The 21,924-nt window shown below is 41.4% G+C and overlaps 1 protein-coding gene across 1 annotated transcript in view; it reads right to left on the bottom strand.

Annotated features, from left to right (window-relative positions):
• LOC126092814 (neural-cadherin-like) overlaps positions 1-16,318 on the bottom strand; it is a gene marked incomplete at its 3' end in the record, with an annotated part of 240,430 nt that extends 224,112 nt beyond the window's left edge. The window contains exon 1 of the mRNA XM_049908543.1: positions 15,994-16,318. Within this exon, the coding sequence (XP_049764500.1) occupies positions 15,994-16,318 (325 nt within the window). The remainder of the gene's footprint in view (positions 1-15,993) is intronic.
• Between the last annotated feature and the right edge of the window lie 5,606 nt (positions 16,319-21,924).

Here is a 21,924-nt window from a genome sequence, read left to right as displayed (position 1 = left end):
CACCTGCATTGGAAAACACTTCACAAGAAATTCTTTCTGTTTTTTGAAAATATTTTAGTTTCTACCTGCTACCAAAATAATTTCATGATTGTATACGAGTTGCCACATTTTTATTAAAATTGTATATTTATTTTTGCAATTGACGTTGACATTAACCCACAAACGACCTACAGCACCACTAAATGCCAGTACGTTCTCAAGTAACTTCCGCTGCGTATCAGTTCAACGGCGCTCTTGCATCGTTGATGTACTCTGTGATCTATGATATGGGTCGGTTGCAGTTCGCCAAACATTGTTTAAAAACTAGTTTTAACATGGAACATATTACAGATACTGGTTTTAACATTGACATGTCAATGCATCTTACATCAGCTGTCCAGCTGATTAAGATATGGAGTATATTTGTAGCTCACACTGGGCATAAGTATTATCTTGTACTGAGACATGAGTAACAATAATTCAATCTATGCGTTATATTTATGACAGATAGTGGTAACTGTGTTTATCGTAACCGATCATCCTAATCAAATGTTTTTCAAATGCAATTTTGGCTGAGAAGTTGTGTTTCTTCACGTCGAATATTTACAGATCACCCCTCGTTACACAGCATGAACAAATTAGCAAACATTTCTCTTCCATTGTGATAATAAATAAAAAGAAGTCTTTCTATGGAAACAGAACTTCTTTAATTCTTCGTAAGTACGAGATAAATTGATGTTGGGTTTCTGTATTTCCTCAACCACGTAGTTAGAAAAAATAACACGAGAGTAGTTTTTTTAAGTTTATTTCTCGCAGTCACTTAAGCAGTATGTCTTGATAATCTCATTAAGCTTGACTATTGTAGTCTTGACGCTACATTTAAGTGGCTCATGCCTGTAACATCGATTTACATACGAGTTTATGCTGTGAACATATTGACATAGCAGAGAGCATTACCAAACGGATACCCCTCAGCTAATCTTCGCTATTGGAAATGTATGGTACAACTGAGGTATCATCTGATTTTCTGGAAAAAAAATTATAATAACATCATCAAAGAACAGTCTCGTAGATAAATATGAAAATTATTCCTAGATTTGTCTCGCAAGATCTGCTTGCAATCTGCTCACCACAATTGTATACAAAAGAATATAGAACCTGAAAATCTACTGGCTGAAGGTAAGTATGGTTTCAGGAAGGGAAAAGGTACCAAAGAATCAGTTATAACTCTGCGCTAGATAATGGGAGGAAGACTGAAAAATAAAGATTACTTCATAGCACAGGGTACGTACGGAAAGCTTTCGACATTGTAAAGTGATATAAGATGTTCACAACCCTTAGAAGATTGTGGCGAAAGTACAGACAAAGGTGAATAACGTACAGGGTAGTTATAATCAAACTTTCGGTGCTTGATTGACCCCTACGACGAAACTTGTTATCGTAGGACACTGAAACTTCGTGGAAACGCTTATAAAGATATGCTGCAGAGAAATAACAAATAGGCATTTGATAGAAATGCATTTGAATTTCCAAATGAAACGGTAAGATTTGTTACTTGCATATCAATTTACGTTCCAGGTTACAAATGTTCTTCATTGTGACGACCATCTGCATCCGCGACGGCCAAGAGATTACTGCTAATGCAAAACAACGGTGGACCATCAATGTTCAATTGTCCTGCCACAGCTCGTGCACTGCTTAGAAATCGCACATTGCGTCGAGCAGTCTCAGCCATGGCAGCAATAATAAATTTGTGACCCAATGAGCACTGGACCTCTCCCAGGAGCAACTGCCTGATCGCCAGTTAATTACCGAATCACGTTCTTTAACTACCATGCGGAAAGAGGTCCTCCCGTATTCCTTTAATGTGTCGATAAAAGAGAAGAGCAGCAGCATTATTGCTTTGCGATTAAAGCCCTATTCGCCTTGCGCAGACCCATGTTGATTATCAGCAACCTTAATGCACAAAGTTCTTATGTTTCAGTCCTACGTCACCGTACCATACCCGCGTTTTACGGGAAGTCACGCTAATAACACCGTTAACAACACAAATCCTGTAGCCCACAGTCTGAATATCATTCATATAAAGTTGGGTCCCACGTGGTAAATAGTTTCCCGCCCAGACTAGGTTAAATAGCGAGAGTTTAATTACAACCATTCTATACAACACCTAAAAATCCCAAATGAAAGTAATAAAAGTGTAAGATGGAAAAAGACGATATTAAGGAATTCTGGTACCTTGACGCTTAGACCAAGGAGGACGTAAAAAAAGTAGAATATCGCAGGCAAAGAAGGTATACCTGATGAAAAGAATACTCTCATCAAGCATAGGTCATAATTTGGGGAAGATATTTCTGGAAATGTTTGGAGCATAGAATTGTGTGTGGTGAAGTGAAGTGTCGAGTATGGGAACATTGGAAAAGAAGTGAATGGAAGAGTTTGAGATATGATGCTATAGAAAGATACTGAAAATTAGGTGAACTGATAAGGAATGAGGAGGATCTCCGCACAATGGGCGAAGAAAGAAAAACATGTAAAACACTGAAAGAGGAAAGGAAAGAGTGATAAGACGTTGTTAAGACGTCAGGGCGTACTTGCGTGACAATAGAGCAGAGTTCCCAACCTGCGCGTAATTACCCCCTGACGGGTAATGTACAATTTTTTGAGAGTAAAGCAAAAGAATCAATTGTGGTTGGGTTACAAAACTCAATTATTTCCAAAAGATCGTGAATGTTTCCACTATTTCATATGACTGTAATACTGAGTACGTAAGCAACAATAACATTGAAACTTTCTGGCAGGTTGGAACTGTGTGCCAGACCGAAACTCGAACTCGGGAACTTTGTCTTTCGCGGGCAAGTGCTTTACCGTCTGAGCTACCCAAGTACGACTCGCGACCCGTCCTCGTAGCTTTAATTCCGCCAGTGCCTCGTCTCCTACCTTCCAAACTTCACAGAAGCTCTCCTGAAGACCTTGCAGAACTAGCATTCCTGGAAGAAAGGATACTGCGGAGACACGGCTTAGCCACGGCCTGGGAGATGTTTCAAGAATGAATTCTGACTCTCTAGCGGAGTGTGTGCTGATATGAAACTTCCTGGCAGATTAAAACTGTATGTCGGACCGAGTTCGCATCATACCAGTTATGACATCATACCAGTCATGAGGGTCATACCCAAAGCCATGCAAGATTTCAGAAGCCATATTCAGTTCACAGGACGAAAGGGTCTTGCTCACTCTACTACAAAGGATCGTACATGAGGACAGGTTGCCTGAATCAGGAAAGAGCTTGTTTACAGCAACATAAATATCTACATGGACAGTGAGACGACGTGTAGAACATCACCAGCTGACAGCTCGGTGGCAACTGTGCGTCTACAACAGAGAGAGGCACGTCGATGGTACAATGCCCGAAGAAAAGACTGGTTCACTGGAGTGCCACCATGTCGTCTTTTCGGACTAGTCTCGGTTTTGCGTACATCAGGGTTAACCTCAGGTGAACAGAGAAGACATACCGCTGGAATTCCTCAACCAATCCCCTGCTCATATAACGTTTGTGCTACGTATGTCTTGTCGTACGAAGCGTCATGCACAAAATTGGTTGCTTTTTCCAAGTGTAACGCAGGGAAACACAAGAATACGGAAGAGTTAATCACTTACGAAATAAATAAATAAATTGGAAGTTCAGCGATGATAAGTGGAAATGGCTGCGTGAAAAATTAGAAGAAATAGAAAGAGAAATGACTCAGCAGTCAGAAAAGTCAAAACAGTCTTCAGTGATCACAAAAGCAAAGTTGATAAAATTCACTTATGCGATAGAGATCACCCCCAGACTGACCATGTCAAGAATATATAAGGCACGAAGTCAGGGAACCGGTGATGTCCGTTATCAATGGCAGAAGGAGTCTCGAGCAAAATTAATTAAACTGTTAAATGGTATAGTTACAATGACACCTTTTACGTTAAAAATGTTAGGGACAACTGATAGAAGGTTGCATATTAAATGAATGTGGAATGGTTAGCTTCGTTAGAGGTAACTAATTTGTATACATCTCTGTCAGATGAGTTAACGACAGCACGTTAAAATATCTAAAGTAGAAATAGATGAATTTATAGAATTATTAAAAGAAGTCTTGTCAGTCAACAATTTTAAATTTAATGGTAAGATTTATGTGTAGAATAATGGTTGTGCAATGTATTGTGCGTTAACAGGGCAGACGACGGACGCTATCTTGAACAAATATGAAACATTTTTTGAAAGATATAACCGCCGTTTGACTGTACAGCGGATTTTATTCCACAATGCGGATTTCGGCCTTAGGCCATTTTCAAGTGTTGCAAGTATAAAAAATCGGTAGACTTGAGTGGAACACAAGTTGTCGTCATTTTTGATACTTGTAACAATTGAAAATGGCCTAAGACCGAAATCTCGATTGCGGAATAAAACCTGTCGTGCAGTCAAATGCAGATCGTATCTTTCACAAAGCTTTATGTGGCTGTGGCTCCAGACCAAAGTGAAAACATATGAAACAGATCTTTAGAGAAAATTTACGTACTGAGATAAAATATACATGTACAGAAGATATGTGAACGATATGTTTTCAATAAATTAGGGGTCTGAGTGACGTTAGCAAAATTTATAAGAATTTAGTATTTAAGTAAAGAACAAGCAACAGGGAGTCTAATATTATTTTGATGCGAGGATCGAGAATAAGCATTACAAGCTTGAGATAGGAATATTTAGGAAAGCAACATCCGCAGGTGCGGTAATTGATAACTCATCATGCCACCCCCATAAACATAAGTTAGCACTCTTCAAAACGCCGTGCACAGGGTTATTTCATCGCGCTTAAGTCCTCAGAACAAGGATGAAGAAATGAAGACGCTTAGGCAGATAGCAGTAGAAAATGGTTTTTATAAATAGGATAGATGCAGCGGTAAAGCATACAAATCAACAAAACGAGAAAAATCCGCAGATATATTGAGTAATGCCAGATTGGTGTATTTTCTGATGTGAATTAACAAGTTTATTTAACAACAAAGACGTGAAAATTGCATTCAGGAGAGACGACATCTTGAGGAGATGCTGAAGTGTAAGACTGGCACAGGGAGGAGCTGGATGAGGAAGGCGAGACTATATGAAGTTAAGTGTCAGGATTATGAAATGAGGTACGTGAGACAAACGGGGAAAACCTTTATGCTCAGGTACAAAGAGCATAACAACAAAGAGAATTCCTCATCGACTGTGGTGAAGCGCCTCAAGAGTGAGAAGCATGCGTTGGGTAACATCACAGACAGTATTAGGATACGGCACAATGAGAAGAAGTTGGTTGTTGTAAAATTTAGAGGAAGAGCAGATTTTTTGCTTTAACACTCACAACACCAACGGGATGGGGGTATAGTTTATGCCTACCTTTTGAAAATGTAGTAATCTAGTCAGTTACCTTCTATTTTAAAATTTAAAAAAAAATTTATTTGTTTTTAATTGTTTCTTCTACCATATATATTTTAAGTTTTCCAGTTATACACCGACTTAACCCAAAAATTTAAGTCTCAGTAGTAGATGCCACGTTCCCCACGAATGTAGTGTTCAATATTTCGAGGTTCAGGGCATTACTTGCACATCCATAACTCAAAAGTATGTTCAGATTAAAAGTCAGCAACAATGAACGAAATCTGCGTTTTTAAATCTTTTTGTGGTGCTCTTAAAGTCGGTAGTAAACGTTATTGAAAGTCTACTAAAAAGTATTTTCTGGTTCTGGACTCTTCTTACTCATCAGTATCTCACTAGAAATTATACTGGTAACGTGACTTAACAATGATTAAAAAATTTCTTTATTAAAATTCTTTTAGGGCTGGCATAAGGTACCCCTCCCCGCTTTTGGTAATTCTCGTTATGGAAAATGCCTTCGTATTGCTAGACTTACGAAAGGAATGCCTCAACATGTTAAATGATAGGACCACTGTGTCCAAGTGGTATTTCTGGGCTCACTTCAGCGATGACCTCCTTGGGAAACAGCCATCAACTCATTCGAGTTAGCAGCATTGTGTTTTATGTTTTCTGATGGCCATTCTATATGGATCCACATCTTGAAACATTGGTTTTAATTTACTATGAGTTAGCGTATAGTGTTCACTTATTTTGTGATAGACAGTAGCATCGTTCGGGACTGTGACAAATACGTGGCAGTACTATGTTCGGCATGTGAAAGCGACTACTAGCTTACAACACTTCCTTTAGATTATAATACGTCAACAAGAGATGTTTTGAGAAGGATCTAATGTTCGACAACGCCTATTTGCTGCCGTATGTTTACTTTTGACGGTGCCTAAAGGAACAGAAGCTTTAAGGTACGTTATACTACAGGATGTTGTAAATAATTTTGTGTGGTTGTCAGAAGGTATAGTATTGCATTTATTGATTTGTTTTACTGGATTTATAGCATTTGATGATGGGATAACGTTCTGTTAAAAATGACACATTTGACAACTGGTGGCATAACACTATCAGAGACGTTCATGAGAAGGTAGTATGATTGCTTCACAGCAGATAATCTGGCCATATGTTGTTAAGAGACAGGCACGTCACCACCCTCTGCTACTACTAGTGTTGAGCTCTGGCACAAAGTTGAAGCTACATGAAACGACTTACTCGTGTCTGTTACTGAAGCTCTGTTGTAGACGTTATTAGTACCAGAAGTTGCGGCTCCGTTTACTAAATTTCCTACACTGCATAACTGCAGATCACCTAAGGGTCTAATGATGTATTCATTCTTCTACGAGCATTCTATATAAGCTCAATTAGTAAATTTTCTTTATTTGCTATACTTTGCAGTGTTGCCATTTTAATGGTCAGCAGTGTATAAGGTTTCCATTACCATGAAATGTCCATAAAAAGAGCCTACTCAATGCTAGTGCTGCTTGCCACATCTCTGTTTCCCCCTAATCGATCAAGTCGCTGCTCGCTCTCTCACGAAATTTGAGATACATGAACGTCAGTAATGATCATTCTTTATATCCAATATTCCAAATGTTAATCTGACCACTGCTTAGTGCAACGGAATGTTTAATCAATTCGATGACCGTTCTACTACATTATCGTACGGTAAATGTAGCGATACAGAACAGTGCGTATGTACTTTTAAAAATATAATTACTATTCTTCCTCCTTGTTGTTGACTATTTGTCATAACCGTCCCTAGTAGACCTGCTTCGCTCAAATTATCAGGAATGTCATTTGGTTTAGTAATCCGATAATGTCACCTGTTAACAATCCACTGCCAATATTAATCTCTATGCCCCACGCAGAGTTCATTAGGCCCAAGTTGTTGCGTACCTCGCAGAATAGCAGAATAATTGGTAAACCATACGAAGACATATTTGATCTATTGTACAAATTCTATTTATGAAACTACTTTAGCACATTATCGCGGCGAGTCGTATATTAATTTTTCATTGGGTTATACCAGAAAGCTATTATTTACACGATTCACATTTTGATATAACCCGTTAATTTCGTTGTTTCTGAAGATGAAACACGCTTATAAGGCAAATTTTCTGAACCATTTACGAGAGACTGAGTTCTACAAACAGAATAAACTTGCAAAGAGATCCAAAACCTCTATGACTATGCTACTAATTACACAAAGAACCATTGGAGACACTTGGCTAAGTGTGGCATACGTGAGATATATCTTTGTCCAAAAATACCCCGTAAATTATGACCAATAATAACTTAACAGCATGATTCCGTTTGCTTAGAGTCGTCCGAACGTCTGAGTGAGAACTTTTATCGATTATATGGCTGTCGCCTGTCTGGGTACCGTTCCTGATACGATCGTAGTGCTGGATGCGCAAAACGCCTTTGGTAGCGGCAACAGCTTACCCTGTATTTCTTTTGGGCCTATCTCTTGTCATTTGCGTGACACCTCAATGTGTAAGTCAAACAATGAAAGTACTAGTACTAGTTATTGTGTGTAAATATCAAGACATGAGCGTAATTATTCACTAATAATTTATGTATCATGCTTTTGTCTTTTTCATTTCCTGCCCACACATATACGGCGGCTCATTGAACAAGTAGGGGGGTCTTTTCATCAAAATCAAGAGAGAGCTTGAGATGGAGGAAAGGGAAATCCAGAACCTAGTGACTGAAGATATTAAGTACTGGATTTAGTCTTACAACCAAAGGAAGTCTTAAAAGTAACTCACATTATTTAATTTCATTTTTGAGACGATGTTCCATGTAAAAACATGACGTCTTATATTGTGTGTGTGTGTGTGTGTGTGTGTGTGTGTGTGTGTGTTGTGTGTGTCTGTAGAGAAACACACAGAGAGAGAGAGGGAGAGAGAGAGAGAGAGAGAGAGAGCGAGAGAGTTGGGAGGGTAAGGGGATATAGATTTTTTTTCCTCAAGAAACGTGTGACATTAACGTTGAGTTGGGTTATATTTTATTCAAAACCCGGTCTCTATAAACAGAATTGTTGGAACCGGAATATTAAGTGATTGATGTTCTTACGAAGACGTGTGCTGACGTGATAAGTTATTCAGCGGCACGTAGTATTAAATGACAGTGAAAAGTAGACATCATTTAGTCTTATGTACTCCATTAGTAAACATGTAACAGACGGATACAGTGGTGAAGTTAACGTGAAACAAAATTACTTTGCACTGTATGGGAATATAGAAACCGCGAAGTCTCCAAAAGAGTTCATTCGTTGGCAAATAAATAGGGAAACATGTTATTAAAAACTGTTGCCAGTATGCAATTACGAATAATCCAAATCACAAAAAGGTACTACATCAACGCTATTCTTATGTGAAATCGCGCTATAACAAAAAATAATATTATTACTTTACGCAAAAATACTAGTTGAATGAATTTCTGCAGACAGCAGTTTGTTTCAGGGTGACGTTACTGTTACAAATATCTGTCTAGGAAAATTCACAATATACTGCTGATAAAAGCTGCACCTAATTAACGACGCTGGCTCGTTATTCGTGCGACATCAATGGCGTTGAGGAGTAGGGAAACAAACGCTGCCAGTCATTAAAACACTGTATAAAGGAAGCAGAGCCTTCTCAGTGAGAGAAATTTCGACATTGAGTCTGCGATTATGAGTGTACTGTTTCTCAACACGTTCACATCCGGATCGCACTAAATTTATTCCACACCCACATATAAGTTTATTCCAGTACAGGATAATCATATATAAATTGATTCCAATTGATGTGTGATGAAGAAGGAAGCTGTTAATAAATTAGTAAATAGATTTAAATATTGATCTCGTATGACGCTATAGTATATTGGCAACCCTTGTTCACTCAAGTACGAGCAGCCCTTAGCGGCTCGCCATCTTATTTACAACTATTCATGACGTCGCCTTTCCGGCTTAGATTTTTTAAAATGTGACTTGTAAGTACTTCATCTCTTTCCAGTCACTACAAACCTTAATTTTATTAATGTATTATATACCTATTATATTTTAGAACAGTTAGTTTAATTCTGAAGACGACGCTCATAGTAGCGTCGAAAACTGGTCAATTTTTACTTAATATTAGTGATCGAGGGCTTATTTGTTCTAATATAATTCTAACACGGTCACTGAACCTCAGAAGCTATGTTCAAAGTTCTATATAAATGACATGCAGCAGAACATATATCAACAACAATATTTACTATTGTAAATTCTGACGAGTCTAGAATTGTTTTCTGGCACGTCAAAACTAGTGGTTTTGCATTAAGTTCTCAAGTATAGGATTCACAACTTCATTGCACGCTTTGATAGGTTCAGCCAATATATCTACTTTTACAGCTATACAACTCAAGCCACATTACAATGCGTGGCTTGGGGTGGATCAGCAACACTATGATTTCCATCGTTCATCACCCATTTGCAAACAGTGATCAGCTAGAACAATCGTTGGGGAGCTTCTGAATGAGTTCAAACTTCTATGCTTTCCCCGTCATGGCCTTTCCGCGTAATGTGTATGTACATGTTGCTTACTTCTTCTTGGAACAAATCATCTCAGATTTATAAAAATTAAACTCACCATGACACACAGCACCTATCTTAAAAGCCTCCAAATTGATTTGGATGAATATTTCCGTGATATTCTCCGTGTACTAAGCGACCCCGTGATTAAATGTAGTGTAGCTCTTTGCACCTTCCCTATTGACCCATAGTCTGCTAAAAACCCTATACTGTCGAGAAATACTCAGGAAGCGGTCAAACGAGAGTGATGTACGATTCGTCTTTCAAGTGTTTCCTTAGTATTCTTCCACTGGATTTCACTCCGTCACCTACCTTTCCTCTGAGTAGCTTCATGTAATTGTTCAATTTAAATCGCTTTCCGGATTCAACTGTGATGACCGTTCTTGTCGCTGATCTTCAATCGTGTTATCGAACAATAACGTTCATTCCGTCTATTTGTTCACAGTACGTTACATTTACTTATGTCTAGGATTGATTTCATGTTTCTGCGTCCAGCGTTGATCCTCTGATGATCCTTTTGCATTTCGCTACAAATTTTATCGCTACCAAAATTTTGTAAAGATTTTACACATAATTAAACTGAATGAAGTAGCCAGAAGGACACCTGACAGTAGCTGCTGAAAGTTAAATGTTTTAAGTATTCATGTGCTCGTGCACATATTTCTTCTGTAGTAAGAAATATCACAGGACGATTACGGAGAGTGGAAATTTTTTAAGACTAAAGCTCACAGACGACTGTCAAGATCAATGATGTATAGTTAGACTAAAAATCTTTCAACTAAATAAGAGTAGTATAGATTAGCAATGCATTAACACAGTGGACGACAAGAGAGATTTGTAAGTGATCTCTCTAAAACGAGAACATAGGGCACAAGGATTATACAGGGACGTTAACAATAGACAGTACGAATGTGACACCTTTGTTATCAGGGGTCAGGTGGCAACCTTGCTGACGACAAACTTAACAATGAAGGAAACTCAAAACTTGATTGAAGCAGGCCATTCTTGAAATCTAAAGTTTTATTCCTAGCTTTATAAAATTTTTGTTGAATTTTCTCATGTTGAGAAATGAGAATGAGCGATCTTTTTTACTTGGTAAAAGCTTTCTATAGCCAAGATAGCGTAAATAATTCTTTATTTTCGACAACCAGTTTCTGCAGGCTATTCTGTCATCTTTTGATCTTATAACAAAAATTTTTGAAGACCAGAAGATGACAGAAAAATCTGTCGAAACCGGTTGTCGAAAATAGAGTAGTATTTATGTGATCCTCGTATCAAATTATAACATTTTGTTCACCTATTACTCACGCTCTCGATAAAGAACGCTACAACACACTGTTATTCTTGATACTATAGACTCGCTTACAGAGTGTTGGTTTGTTTACGAATACACTTCAGACGTGTATCAGGTGCTATACGCTAAAAGTGGAAATTGAAAAGGGATCCATGTTTCCAAAAGGTTAAGAAACGCTACACTAGATGATTTATGTTGTAAACAGCGTGACCTGAAGCTTCAAATGCTCAAATTGTACGATGGAAGAACAGTAGCAATTTGACTGCTTAATAACATACCAGACCCACTGCCTCTGACTATTCAAAGAGTAGAACTGCTATCAATAAAACAGCTTTACTTTACATGTGAGTTAATGAGTCAAATACTTGATTTCAAATATGCAAAACCATTATCGTTGAAGATGCGAAACCAGAATTATGTTTCGTGAGTTTCGGGTTATTCACCGGCAGATTAACGAAAAAATTTTCAGACATCTGAAATTAAGTTTAAAGTTTGATGGAGGTCGATAAATGCTGTCATCATCATTAAACAACGGATTGCATGGTAAGGGTAATAAATTAACATTCCTACGCTCAAGGTTTACTACATGAACAACAAAAATGTAGTAGGCGATAAAGTATTTTCGTTTCATTGTTTTGTGGGTGGTGACAGTGAAAAATAGTTTCTAAACGATTTGAAATTATGTGTAAAGCTTGTTGGAAGTAGCAAAGCGCTCTTATTCGCAAATACTGGATGAATATATCTGGGTTATTTGCCATGTGAATCAAGATATACTTTACATCTACATAAACATCACTAATCTTCAATTCACTCTCAAGTATCTGGCGGAGTGCTCATCGAACCGATTTCACTCTATTTCTCTAGTGCTCCACTCTCGAACGGCGAGTAGCCCTGATTTCCCTTATTTTATTACGATGACATTTTCTCCCTATGTAGGAGGAGAACGCTGGATACTGAAACTTCTTAAACGACGAATAATCCCGTTGTTTTAATGAGTGCGATCGCATATCACCTCCGTGACACACTCGCCCTATTTCGCGATAGTACAAGACGAGCCGACCTTCACTGAACTTTTTCGATATCCTCTAACTATGCTATCTGCTAAGAATACCACAAAAAATGGTTCAAATGGCTCTGAGCACTATGGGACTTAACTTCTGAGGTCATCAGTCCCCTAGAACTTATTAACCTAACTAACCTAAGGACATCAAACACATCCATGCCCGAGGCAGGATTCGAACCTGCGACCGTAGCGGTCACGCGGCTCCAGACTGTAGCGCCTATAACCGCTCGGCCACCCCGGCCGGCGAGGATACCAGACCGGACAGCAGTACTCTAGTAGAGGACGGACAAACTTAGTTTAGGCAGTCTGTTTAGCCGATTTGTTACATCTTCTACGTGTTCTGCCAATAAAACGTAGTTACTGGTTTGCGTTCCTCACAATAATACCTATGTTATTGTCCAAATTAAGTTCTTCGCAATTGTAATTGCTAGGTATTTGACTGAACTGACAGCCTTTAGAATTCTTATGATTTATTGTGTAACCGAAATATAACGGATTTCTTTTCGTACTCATTGGATGATCTCACACTTTTCAATACTTAGGACCACTTGCCACTTTCCGCACCATACAGATACATGTCTAAATCAATTTGCAATTGGTATTCATCTTCTGATGACGTCCATATGTTATTTTATATTTTAATAATCAACAGCCTCAGTTGCACCGTTTACCTAGAATTTATCTAGGTTTCAGTCGGGATAACCCAACCTTCTTCAGAATAACAGTAACTAACGTTTGTCCATAGTGGACTTAGTACAGCACTCGTGGCTGCCGCATCGCGGGCGCGAAGTGGGGCCGAGGCAGTTTCAGATACGTTTTTACAGTCTGACTATAATTTATGGATTTGTAGTTTTAGCTTGAAGACGTCCACTATGGACAAACGATAGTTACTGCTATTCTGAAGAGGGTTGGGTTATCTCGACTGAAACCTAGGTAAATTATAGGTAAACGGTGCAACTTAGGCTGCTGATTATTAAAATTAGTATTTATACAGTTGCTGACAGGGCCGCGAATTGTTGAAAATATTTACATCCATATGTCGTCAACCATGTGTTTGGGGCTGGCATTAAGTCGTCCTCGAATAGCCAACTGATAAGGCGACCGCGCACGATAAGCGGGGAATCTGAGTTCGAGTCCCGGTTCGGCTCAAATTTTCATTGTCGTCATTCCATTCTGCAGCTCATGGCTGCCCTTATTCGCAGTTGCGAATTCATTTAATGTGATGCGCTGTTATGCTTTTCTTGGCTTCTGAACGGCAAATACCGACAGACAACCACCAAAGTATGAAGATTGTTTACGGGGCAGCACGTCCGTCGAAAATCACCGTTGTGGACTGGTGCGCCGCATTCCGTACTGGTCAAGTTCGACACAAAACGCCCGTCGATCCGGGAGGCTAGCCTCACTCGAGCAGGGGACACTTGAGCACCCGCCCTGTAGTCATGATCTCTCCGCATGTTATTTATCAGGCCTCCGGTCCCTTAAAAAATACCTTTAGCGTCGACGATTCTTGTCGGACGAGGATGTGTAGCAGGCAGTTACGGATTTCGTCACGCAGCAGGACAAAGTGTTTAACCAAACGGGTATCTTCAACCTGATGCATGGTGAACCGTGATTTATTTCCAAGGAATATTCTTAAGAATTTATTTTATTTACTAGCGGTTCATCAAGAACATAAACCCATTTAATCACACTATGTAAGCATGGAAGTAGCTGCCAGGGAGTAACTGATGAAATCATAACCAAATTCCTTTTAAGAAATGGTAATTTTATTAAATTTAATAGTGCCTAAAAGCATTTTTGAAAGAAACAGATTTAAAATTATAATCAGAAAGCATCATCTAAATATCAAAGTTACAATTTATTCAGAGGCAGAAAGAAACAAGTTTTGACTGTATGAGCTTTCGGGCAGAGAACCCTGCCGCTACCTTTTGACACGGCTGTAGTTACGACCGTTCACAACAGCCTCTGAAAGACAACACTGGTGCAAATCTGCAACACACCAGATTACTTTAAACTAAGAGTTTTAACAATTTCCTCCAGCACGCAAACTATGTACCCCCCGCAGGAGGGACGGAAATGATACCGAACACTAACAATTGAAATATTTACTTTGCCACCAAAGGTGCAAGTTGATTTTAACTTCTAAGAAAGTCTTACGGTGAAAGGGTGGCAATTTTATATACTAAAATGATCATTTAAATAAAAGCCCATGAAATGCAATCTTATATAAAATTCTACAAGGCTGGGCAACAATAGTTAAGATATTCTACAGTACACAGATACCGCCTCTCAAGATCATAGGCAATAATATCAAAGTTTCCAAAGATCAAAACATATTTCAGTTATTAGGCCGTTACACTCCAAGCAATAAATTCATTAACACACCCGATCCGACAAACATGACAGATGAAGCTACTAACGTACGGTAGATTGATAGGGAGATTACCGAACAATCCGAACCGCAGGTTGCTTTAACCCGCCCCTACTCCACAAGGGAAAAACGGACAACCCAATTTATTAAATAACCTCCTTCCTGCGGGTGGGCAAACGGAGAAGAATGGTGGGACGACCCCAAAGTAAAATGGCTGGTGACCTCACCAAGAAAACAAGTAGAGTTTAACAAGAGTAAATCAAACAACATATCACCAATCACTTAACTTCTAATACAATGCGATTTCTCGAGAAGACCTGGCGCAGCACCCCCAAATCGCTCTCCCGAACCGTGCGCTACCAGCCGCTTCAACTGACGCAGAAAGGTGCGCTTATCTTCCGTCTCACGGCATCGCTGCTCGCACCGGCCAGGCTGATGTCGTGGGTTGACTCCTGTTGCTCTCGTGTCGACCGCGCAGTCACTACCCCTCGCTATACGCCGCGGCCCACTGGACTCACGTGGCCACCACACACGCGCCGACGCTCAAGACGGACAAGTCATCTTGTGTCTCGGTGCGCGACCGACCAACCGATCGATCCAACCGCCAATGACCATTGCCCGAGCAAACTAGAGCAGACTGGTTGCCTAACGCGCAGACTCAAATGGAGGAACCAAGCCGCGACCGGGCGACCACTCGCTGAGTTCTCTTACTGGCGGAGTGGAAAGACTCTCATTTATCCGGCTTTAAAGGTTGATCCGAACGACAGACATACTAGCATTCCGAACGACAGACAGACACTAAATGCCTGACAAATGCGGACGAGAGACAGACTAGCAAGCAGGGGACGAGAGACTGACCGAGACTGACCCCCCTTGGCGAGCTCATAGCGCCCCTTAAATGCACGTGAACAGGGAACCTTTCCCCTTTCCCACCAGAGGGAGACACCAAAGCTGCGATTGCCGCCAGAAACGGAGGGGAACTACTTCAAACTACGTGCTGCGGCGCGCTCTTCAAAAAAGCAATTTTTACCACGACTCACATTGGTGAGGCGGTGAGATGACAATGTTCATCGCTATTTTGCCTGACTGGCATATCGATTCTCGATTGTGTGGCATTCGAACGCAATCTTTTGGATTGCCCATTATAGATTAACAGTAAAGCTGTGGTATCGTTGGACATCAGAACATGTTAACCGATAATGTGACGCCGTACAAACACGATTACGTCGCCTCCAGTGCACGTCGAGAGTGCACATGTGTGACTCGTCATGCGGAATGTAGGACGAGGACCGACAGCAGAGGACGGAGGAGACGCGCAGCTCTCGACTGAAACTGTCTCGCAGATGCGCCGAATGACTGGTGCAGCGCTCCCGGAGCAGTGCGGACCCGTCCGCAGAATCTGTGCGGCAGCGCGAGTTAGCGGCGGCCGAGAGCCGGCCAGAGCGGGGTCCGCGCTGCCCGCGTCGCCCGAGGCGGCCGTAATTAAAACGCCGGCGCCGACGACGCAATATCCCTCTGGGCGGCGTGCGCCGGTATGCGCCGTGGTTCACTGCGGCCGCGCGACACCGACGTCCGCTGCTGGCATATCTCGTGCCGGCCCGCAGGTTTGCACAGCGCATTCCTGCGGATTCCGTCTCGCGCCGGAGGAAGCTTCATGAAGCACAGACGTCATAAGGGGAGGCACCTTGTACTGCTCTTTATTCTTAACTGATAATACACTACTGGCCATTAAAATTGCTGCATCAAGAAGAAATGCAGATGATAAACGGGTATTCATTGGACAAATATATTATACTAGAACTGACATGTGATTACATTTTCACGCAGTTTGGATGCATAGATCCTGAAAAATCAGTACGCAGGACAACCACCTCTGGCCGTAATAACGGCCTGGGTATTCAATCCAGCAGAGCTTGGATGGCGTGTACAGGTACAGCTGCCCATGCAGCTTCAACACGATACGACAAGTCATGAAGAGTAGTGACTGGCGTATTGTAACGAGCCAGTTGCTCGGCCACCATTGACAATACATTTTCAAATGGTGAGAGATCTGGAGAATGTACTGGCCAGGGCAGCAGCCCGTACAGGACCTGCAACATGCGGTCGTGCATTATCCTGCTGAAATGTAGGGTTTCGCAGGGATCTAATGAAGGGTAGAGTCACGGGTCGTAACGCATCTGAATTGTAACGTCCACTGTTCAAAGTGCCATCAATGCGAACAAGAGGTGACCGAGACGTGTAACCAATGGCACCCCATACCACCACGCCGAGTGATGCGCTAGTACGGCGATGACGAATACACGCTTCCAAAGTGCGTTCACCGCGATGTCCCCAAACACGGATGCGACCATCACGATGCTGTAAACAGAACCTGGATTCGTGCACCAGGTTCGTCGTTGAGTACACCATCGCAGGCGCTCCTGTTTGTGATGCAGCGTCAAGGGTAACCGCAGCCATGGTCTCCGAGCTGATAGTCCATGCTGCTGCAAACGTCGTCGAACTGTTGGTGCAGATGGTTCTGGTCTTGCAAACGTCCCCATCTGTCGATTCAGGGATAGAGACGTGTCTGCACGATCCGTTACAGCCATGCGGATAAGATGCCTGTCATCTCGACTGCTAGTGATACGAGGCTGTTGGGATCCAGCACGGAGTTCCTTATTACCCTCCTGAACCCACCGATACCATATTCTGCTAATAGTCATTGGATCTCGACCAACGCAAGCAACAATGTCGCGATACGATAAACCGCAATCGCGATAGGCTACAATCCGACCTTTATCGAAGGCGGAAACGTGATGGTACGCATTTCTCCACCTTACACAAGGCATCACAGCAACGTTTCACCAGGCAACGCCGGTCAACTGCTGTTTGTGTACGAGAAATCTATTGGAAACTTTCCTCATATCAGCACGTTGTCGCCACCGGCGCTAACCTTCTGTGAATGCTCTGAAAAGTTAATCATTCGCATTTCACAGCATCTTCTTCCTTTCGATTAAATTTTGCGTCTGTAGCACGTCATCGTCGTGGTGTAGCACTTTTAATGGCCAGTAGTGTATAATTAAACAATAAATTTACTTCACGTCTATGGTCACAAATTTTATGTCATCAGACTACCGGTTTCGATCTATAATGACCATCTTCAGATCTATTTCGTAAAAGCATGTCCTAATATACTGAAGCCATAGTGGCATCGTCAATTGCTAAACACAAAATCAGCATTTGACAATGTCTCTGTGGCTCCAGTATATTATGACATGTTTCTATAAAACAGATCTCAAGATGGTCATTATGGACCGAAATCGGTAGTCTGAAGTCATAAAAATTTGTGACCATAGACGTGGTGTAAAGGAAATTTATTCCATTTTCGGGTCACTGTTCAATTCGTGACCATTTCGCAGCTTGTGAAAATGAAACGAAGTTCGCTGATCAGAGAAGCACGTTGCAGTCAGATATTGTCTAGCTTTCTCTACAGTGCTGACATGCGGCACCTTCGCTTCATTTAATTTTTCCTAAATTCAGACCATTTCAGTTATGGTCTAACTTGTTCTACTATCAAGTTAGCTTCATGACTACGCACGCTACTGAACATAACCACATGCTATTTGCTGTGTTTGTGACAATTATTATTACAAAAAATTGTTTTTATCAATTACGCTTTATTGTTTTAATGTTATTGTTTTAGGTTGTTGACTTAGAATCATAGTGTGCAGGCACTCACACGTAATATTATCTTTTCTTTTCTGACAGGTTTTTATTCATCTATTTCGCAATTAGCCTCTTGCCTGTAGCTCCAATCACATATGCCTCTGACACATATGTTACCCATATCTCCTCCTCATCCCTCTCTCTGTTCACCCCTTCCTCCCTCTCATTTGTCGCCCATCTCATAAACTCAGTATGTACATCTCTTCCATCCGACTCTATCCATTTCTACCTCTCTCTCCCGTTGTCCATCTCCTCCACTATCCTCTTCAGCACCATCTTCTTCCTCCATCTCTCTGTTCATACCCTCCTCCCTTGACTCTATCGTCCTCCCACTATTCTCTGACCACCTCATGCACCCCCTTACTATTCATCTCCTCTCCCCAATCCCTCTGCTCAGCTGTGCCCCTTCTGCACATTAGCCCCTGCAATGGTGAAAGGCCTACTATCACACAGCACGCTTGTCACGCATAACAGCCTACTTGTTGTGGGCTGGAAATCCGTACCCTGCCCCGATGTATAGGATGCAGTTCGAAGCAGGACGGTAGCGCAGGCCTATACTATTCCCTCACAGTCCACGTGTCGTGCAGAGCAGCCTACACATTTATAAGCTAGGGACTGGAAAAAACACGTTTTTGCCCAATCTTGCTGCTATTGGAGCCAGGATGTTATCAACACATTGTTGCAGTCGATTCAAGGTTTTGGGAGAAAAAGATACCAATATATATATATATATATATATATATATATATATATATATATATATATATATATACCTTGAATCGACTGCAACAATATATATATATATATGTGTGTGTGTGTGTGTATGTATGGGTGACGATTATTCAGTCGTAATGAGTTAAAAACAGACGTTTATTGTTAACGTTAATGTGCTTATTGGTTGTCTCTCTGCTTTTAACTGATTTCGACTGAATAATCGTCACCCATAAGCAAACAAAAAAAGGAGTGTACAAGTATACATGAATTTCCAATCTACAGCGTAGTGTTTGCTGATCTGAAACTTCCTGCCATATTAAAACCGTGTGCCAGACGAGAACTCTAACCCATTCCAACTTCTTCTGAAAACAGTCTCCTAGGCTTTTGATGACACATTTCTCTGAAATAATAGTGATAGTCCCGCTAGGACTGTAGGAGAACTACTGAGAGATTTGGAAGGTAGGAGACAGGTACTGACTGACGTTAAGCCGAGTCGCGACTTGTGTCTGGATCGCTCAGCTGGTAGAGCATTTTTCCCTCACAAACAGCTTCGGGTTCGAGTTCCGATCGGTCTGAAAGTTTGGATGTGTCACAATGTATCAAATGAGCGCACAACCCGCTGCAGAGTGTAAATTTGTTCTGGAATCCAATATTAGCTTGTTGGTGAGTGTGTAACATTACTATTCTGTCACAAAGATACTAATACATAATCGTTCTTTGGGTTTTTGTGACAGTTAGTTACTGCCATCAAAGTTACGTAACCTCTTTGTTTCGCGCTATCGAGACCTCTTCAAGTCACATTTTCCATTTCCTTGTTTTATACTGTCGGAACATAACAACACTAAGTGAATATGCTAATGGACTAAGGTCGCAGCACCAAAAAATAATTAATGTAAAGCAATGTTATTCCCGAATACATACGTCTAGGTAATGTATTTAAGTGAGTAACATTGCGGCCGGCCACTGTGGCCGAGCGGTTCTAGGCGCTTCAATACGGAACCGCGCTGCTGCTACGGTTGTAGGATCGAATCCTGCCTCGGGCATGGCTGTGTGTGATGTGCTTAGGTCAGTTAGGTTTTAGTAGTTTTAAGTCTAGGGGACTGATGACCTCAGATATTAAGTCCCATAGTGCTTAGAGCCATCTGAACTATTTGAACTAACATTGCAACATAACAGGTTAATGTAAGCGCGAATTAAGCACTGCAGGTCTGAAATGCTGCTACATTAATAACTGATGTAACCGCCAGAATATTGAATGCAAGCATGCAAAAGTGCGTGATTTGTGTTGTACAAGTACCGGGTGACAGTTTGTGGGATGGAGTTCCATGCCTATTGCAGTTATCGTTAGGACGGTTAAATCTGTCTGTGGATGACGCTGGAATGATCATCCGGTGATGTCCCATATGTGCTCGATTGGCGAGAGATCTGGCGACAGAACAGACCAAGACAACTTGCAGACACTCTGTAGAGCATGCCGTGTGTGGCCGTGTGTGACAGAGCGTTATCCTGTTGGAAAACATTCCCTGGAATGCTACTCATGAATGGCAGCACAACAGGTCACCAGACTGACGTTCCAATTTTCAGTCAGGGTGCATGGGAGGGTGCTCCTGCTGTCATACGAACTCGCACCCACACCGTAACTCCCAGTGTAGATCCAGTGTGTCTAGCACGCAGACGCGTCGGTTGCAAGCCCTCAGCTGGCCTCCTTGTAACCAACACACGGTCATCTCTGCCACCGAAGCAGAACGAGCTTCCATCAGAAAACACAGGAGATACCCACCCTGCCCTCCAGAGAACTCTCGCTTGATACCACGGAAGTCGCAAATGTCGGTGGTTTGTGTGTCAGTGAAAAGTGCGCTACGAGGCGTCTGGCTCGGAGCTGTCCATGAAGTAACCGATTTGTAACAGTTTGCTGTGTGACTGTGGCGCCAACATTTGCTGCAATTGCTGCTGCATATGCAACACGATGTCCCATAGGCCGAACATGATGGCTTTACCTCTCGATAGTGTCACGTGGAGCCCAGACTTCTTGCGACCGTACATTCCCGTGACCACCGCTATTACCAGTCACGTGCAGTGGCTACGTTCGTGGCAAGTCTTTCTGTAATATCGCAGGAGAAACTCTCCTTTAACACGGTCTCGTTCAAATTCTGTGAGGTTGCGTCTTTGTCTTCGTAAAGGCACCCTTGTCTGACTCAAATCAAAACGTCAAATCTCAAAGGTAACTACCGATCACGACTGTTACAGCGTGTTTTTAATGCAAACCTGATTTGCATCCTAATAGAGCCACCACTCTTATTCGACTGATCCAAATTTAAATAGACATTATCTTTCGGATGTAGAAATACTCCTACCAACTTTCATAGCTCCTTCTTGGTGATGCGAATTTTTCCGCCGGTGTATTACAATGAGGTGTCTAGATCATGCAGGCAAGCCGTTCTCTTTGTAACATAAAAACACGATTCGAGCCAAACCCAGAAAAAACATCGGAGAACATAAAACAATGTTCTATTAAGATGTATTGACTGATACGTTAAAAACAGAGTTGAAAATGTTAAAGTACTCGTATTTATTTTGGTAATGAACTGGATCTGACATTAGGATGCAGCATGATCCTCAAACCTATTTGTACAAGTATATTTCATCTAATTAGTAAGTTTCATCTTTCTTATTCGGTCGACTGGTTGTCATAACTCTGACCAAAAATGGCCATCGCCCCCCCCCCCCCCCCCCTATTTTCAAGTATGTGAGACTAACAATGAACAGGGTGACAGCATGGATCTTCAGTTTAGTCACATTAGCAAGT

This window comes from Schistocerca cancellata, chromosome 7 (assembly GCF_023864275.1).
Source record: "Schistocerca cancellata isolate TAMUIC-IGC-003103 chromosome 7, iqSchCanc2.1, whole genome shotgun sequence".
Lineage (NCBI taxonomy): Eukaryota > Metazoa > Arthropoda > Insecta > Orthoptera > Acrididae > Schistocerca > Schistocerca cancellata.
Note: the sequence above shows the minus strand (reverse complement) of the source record. Positions and strands in the feature narration are given on the sequence as shown.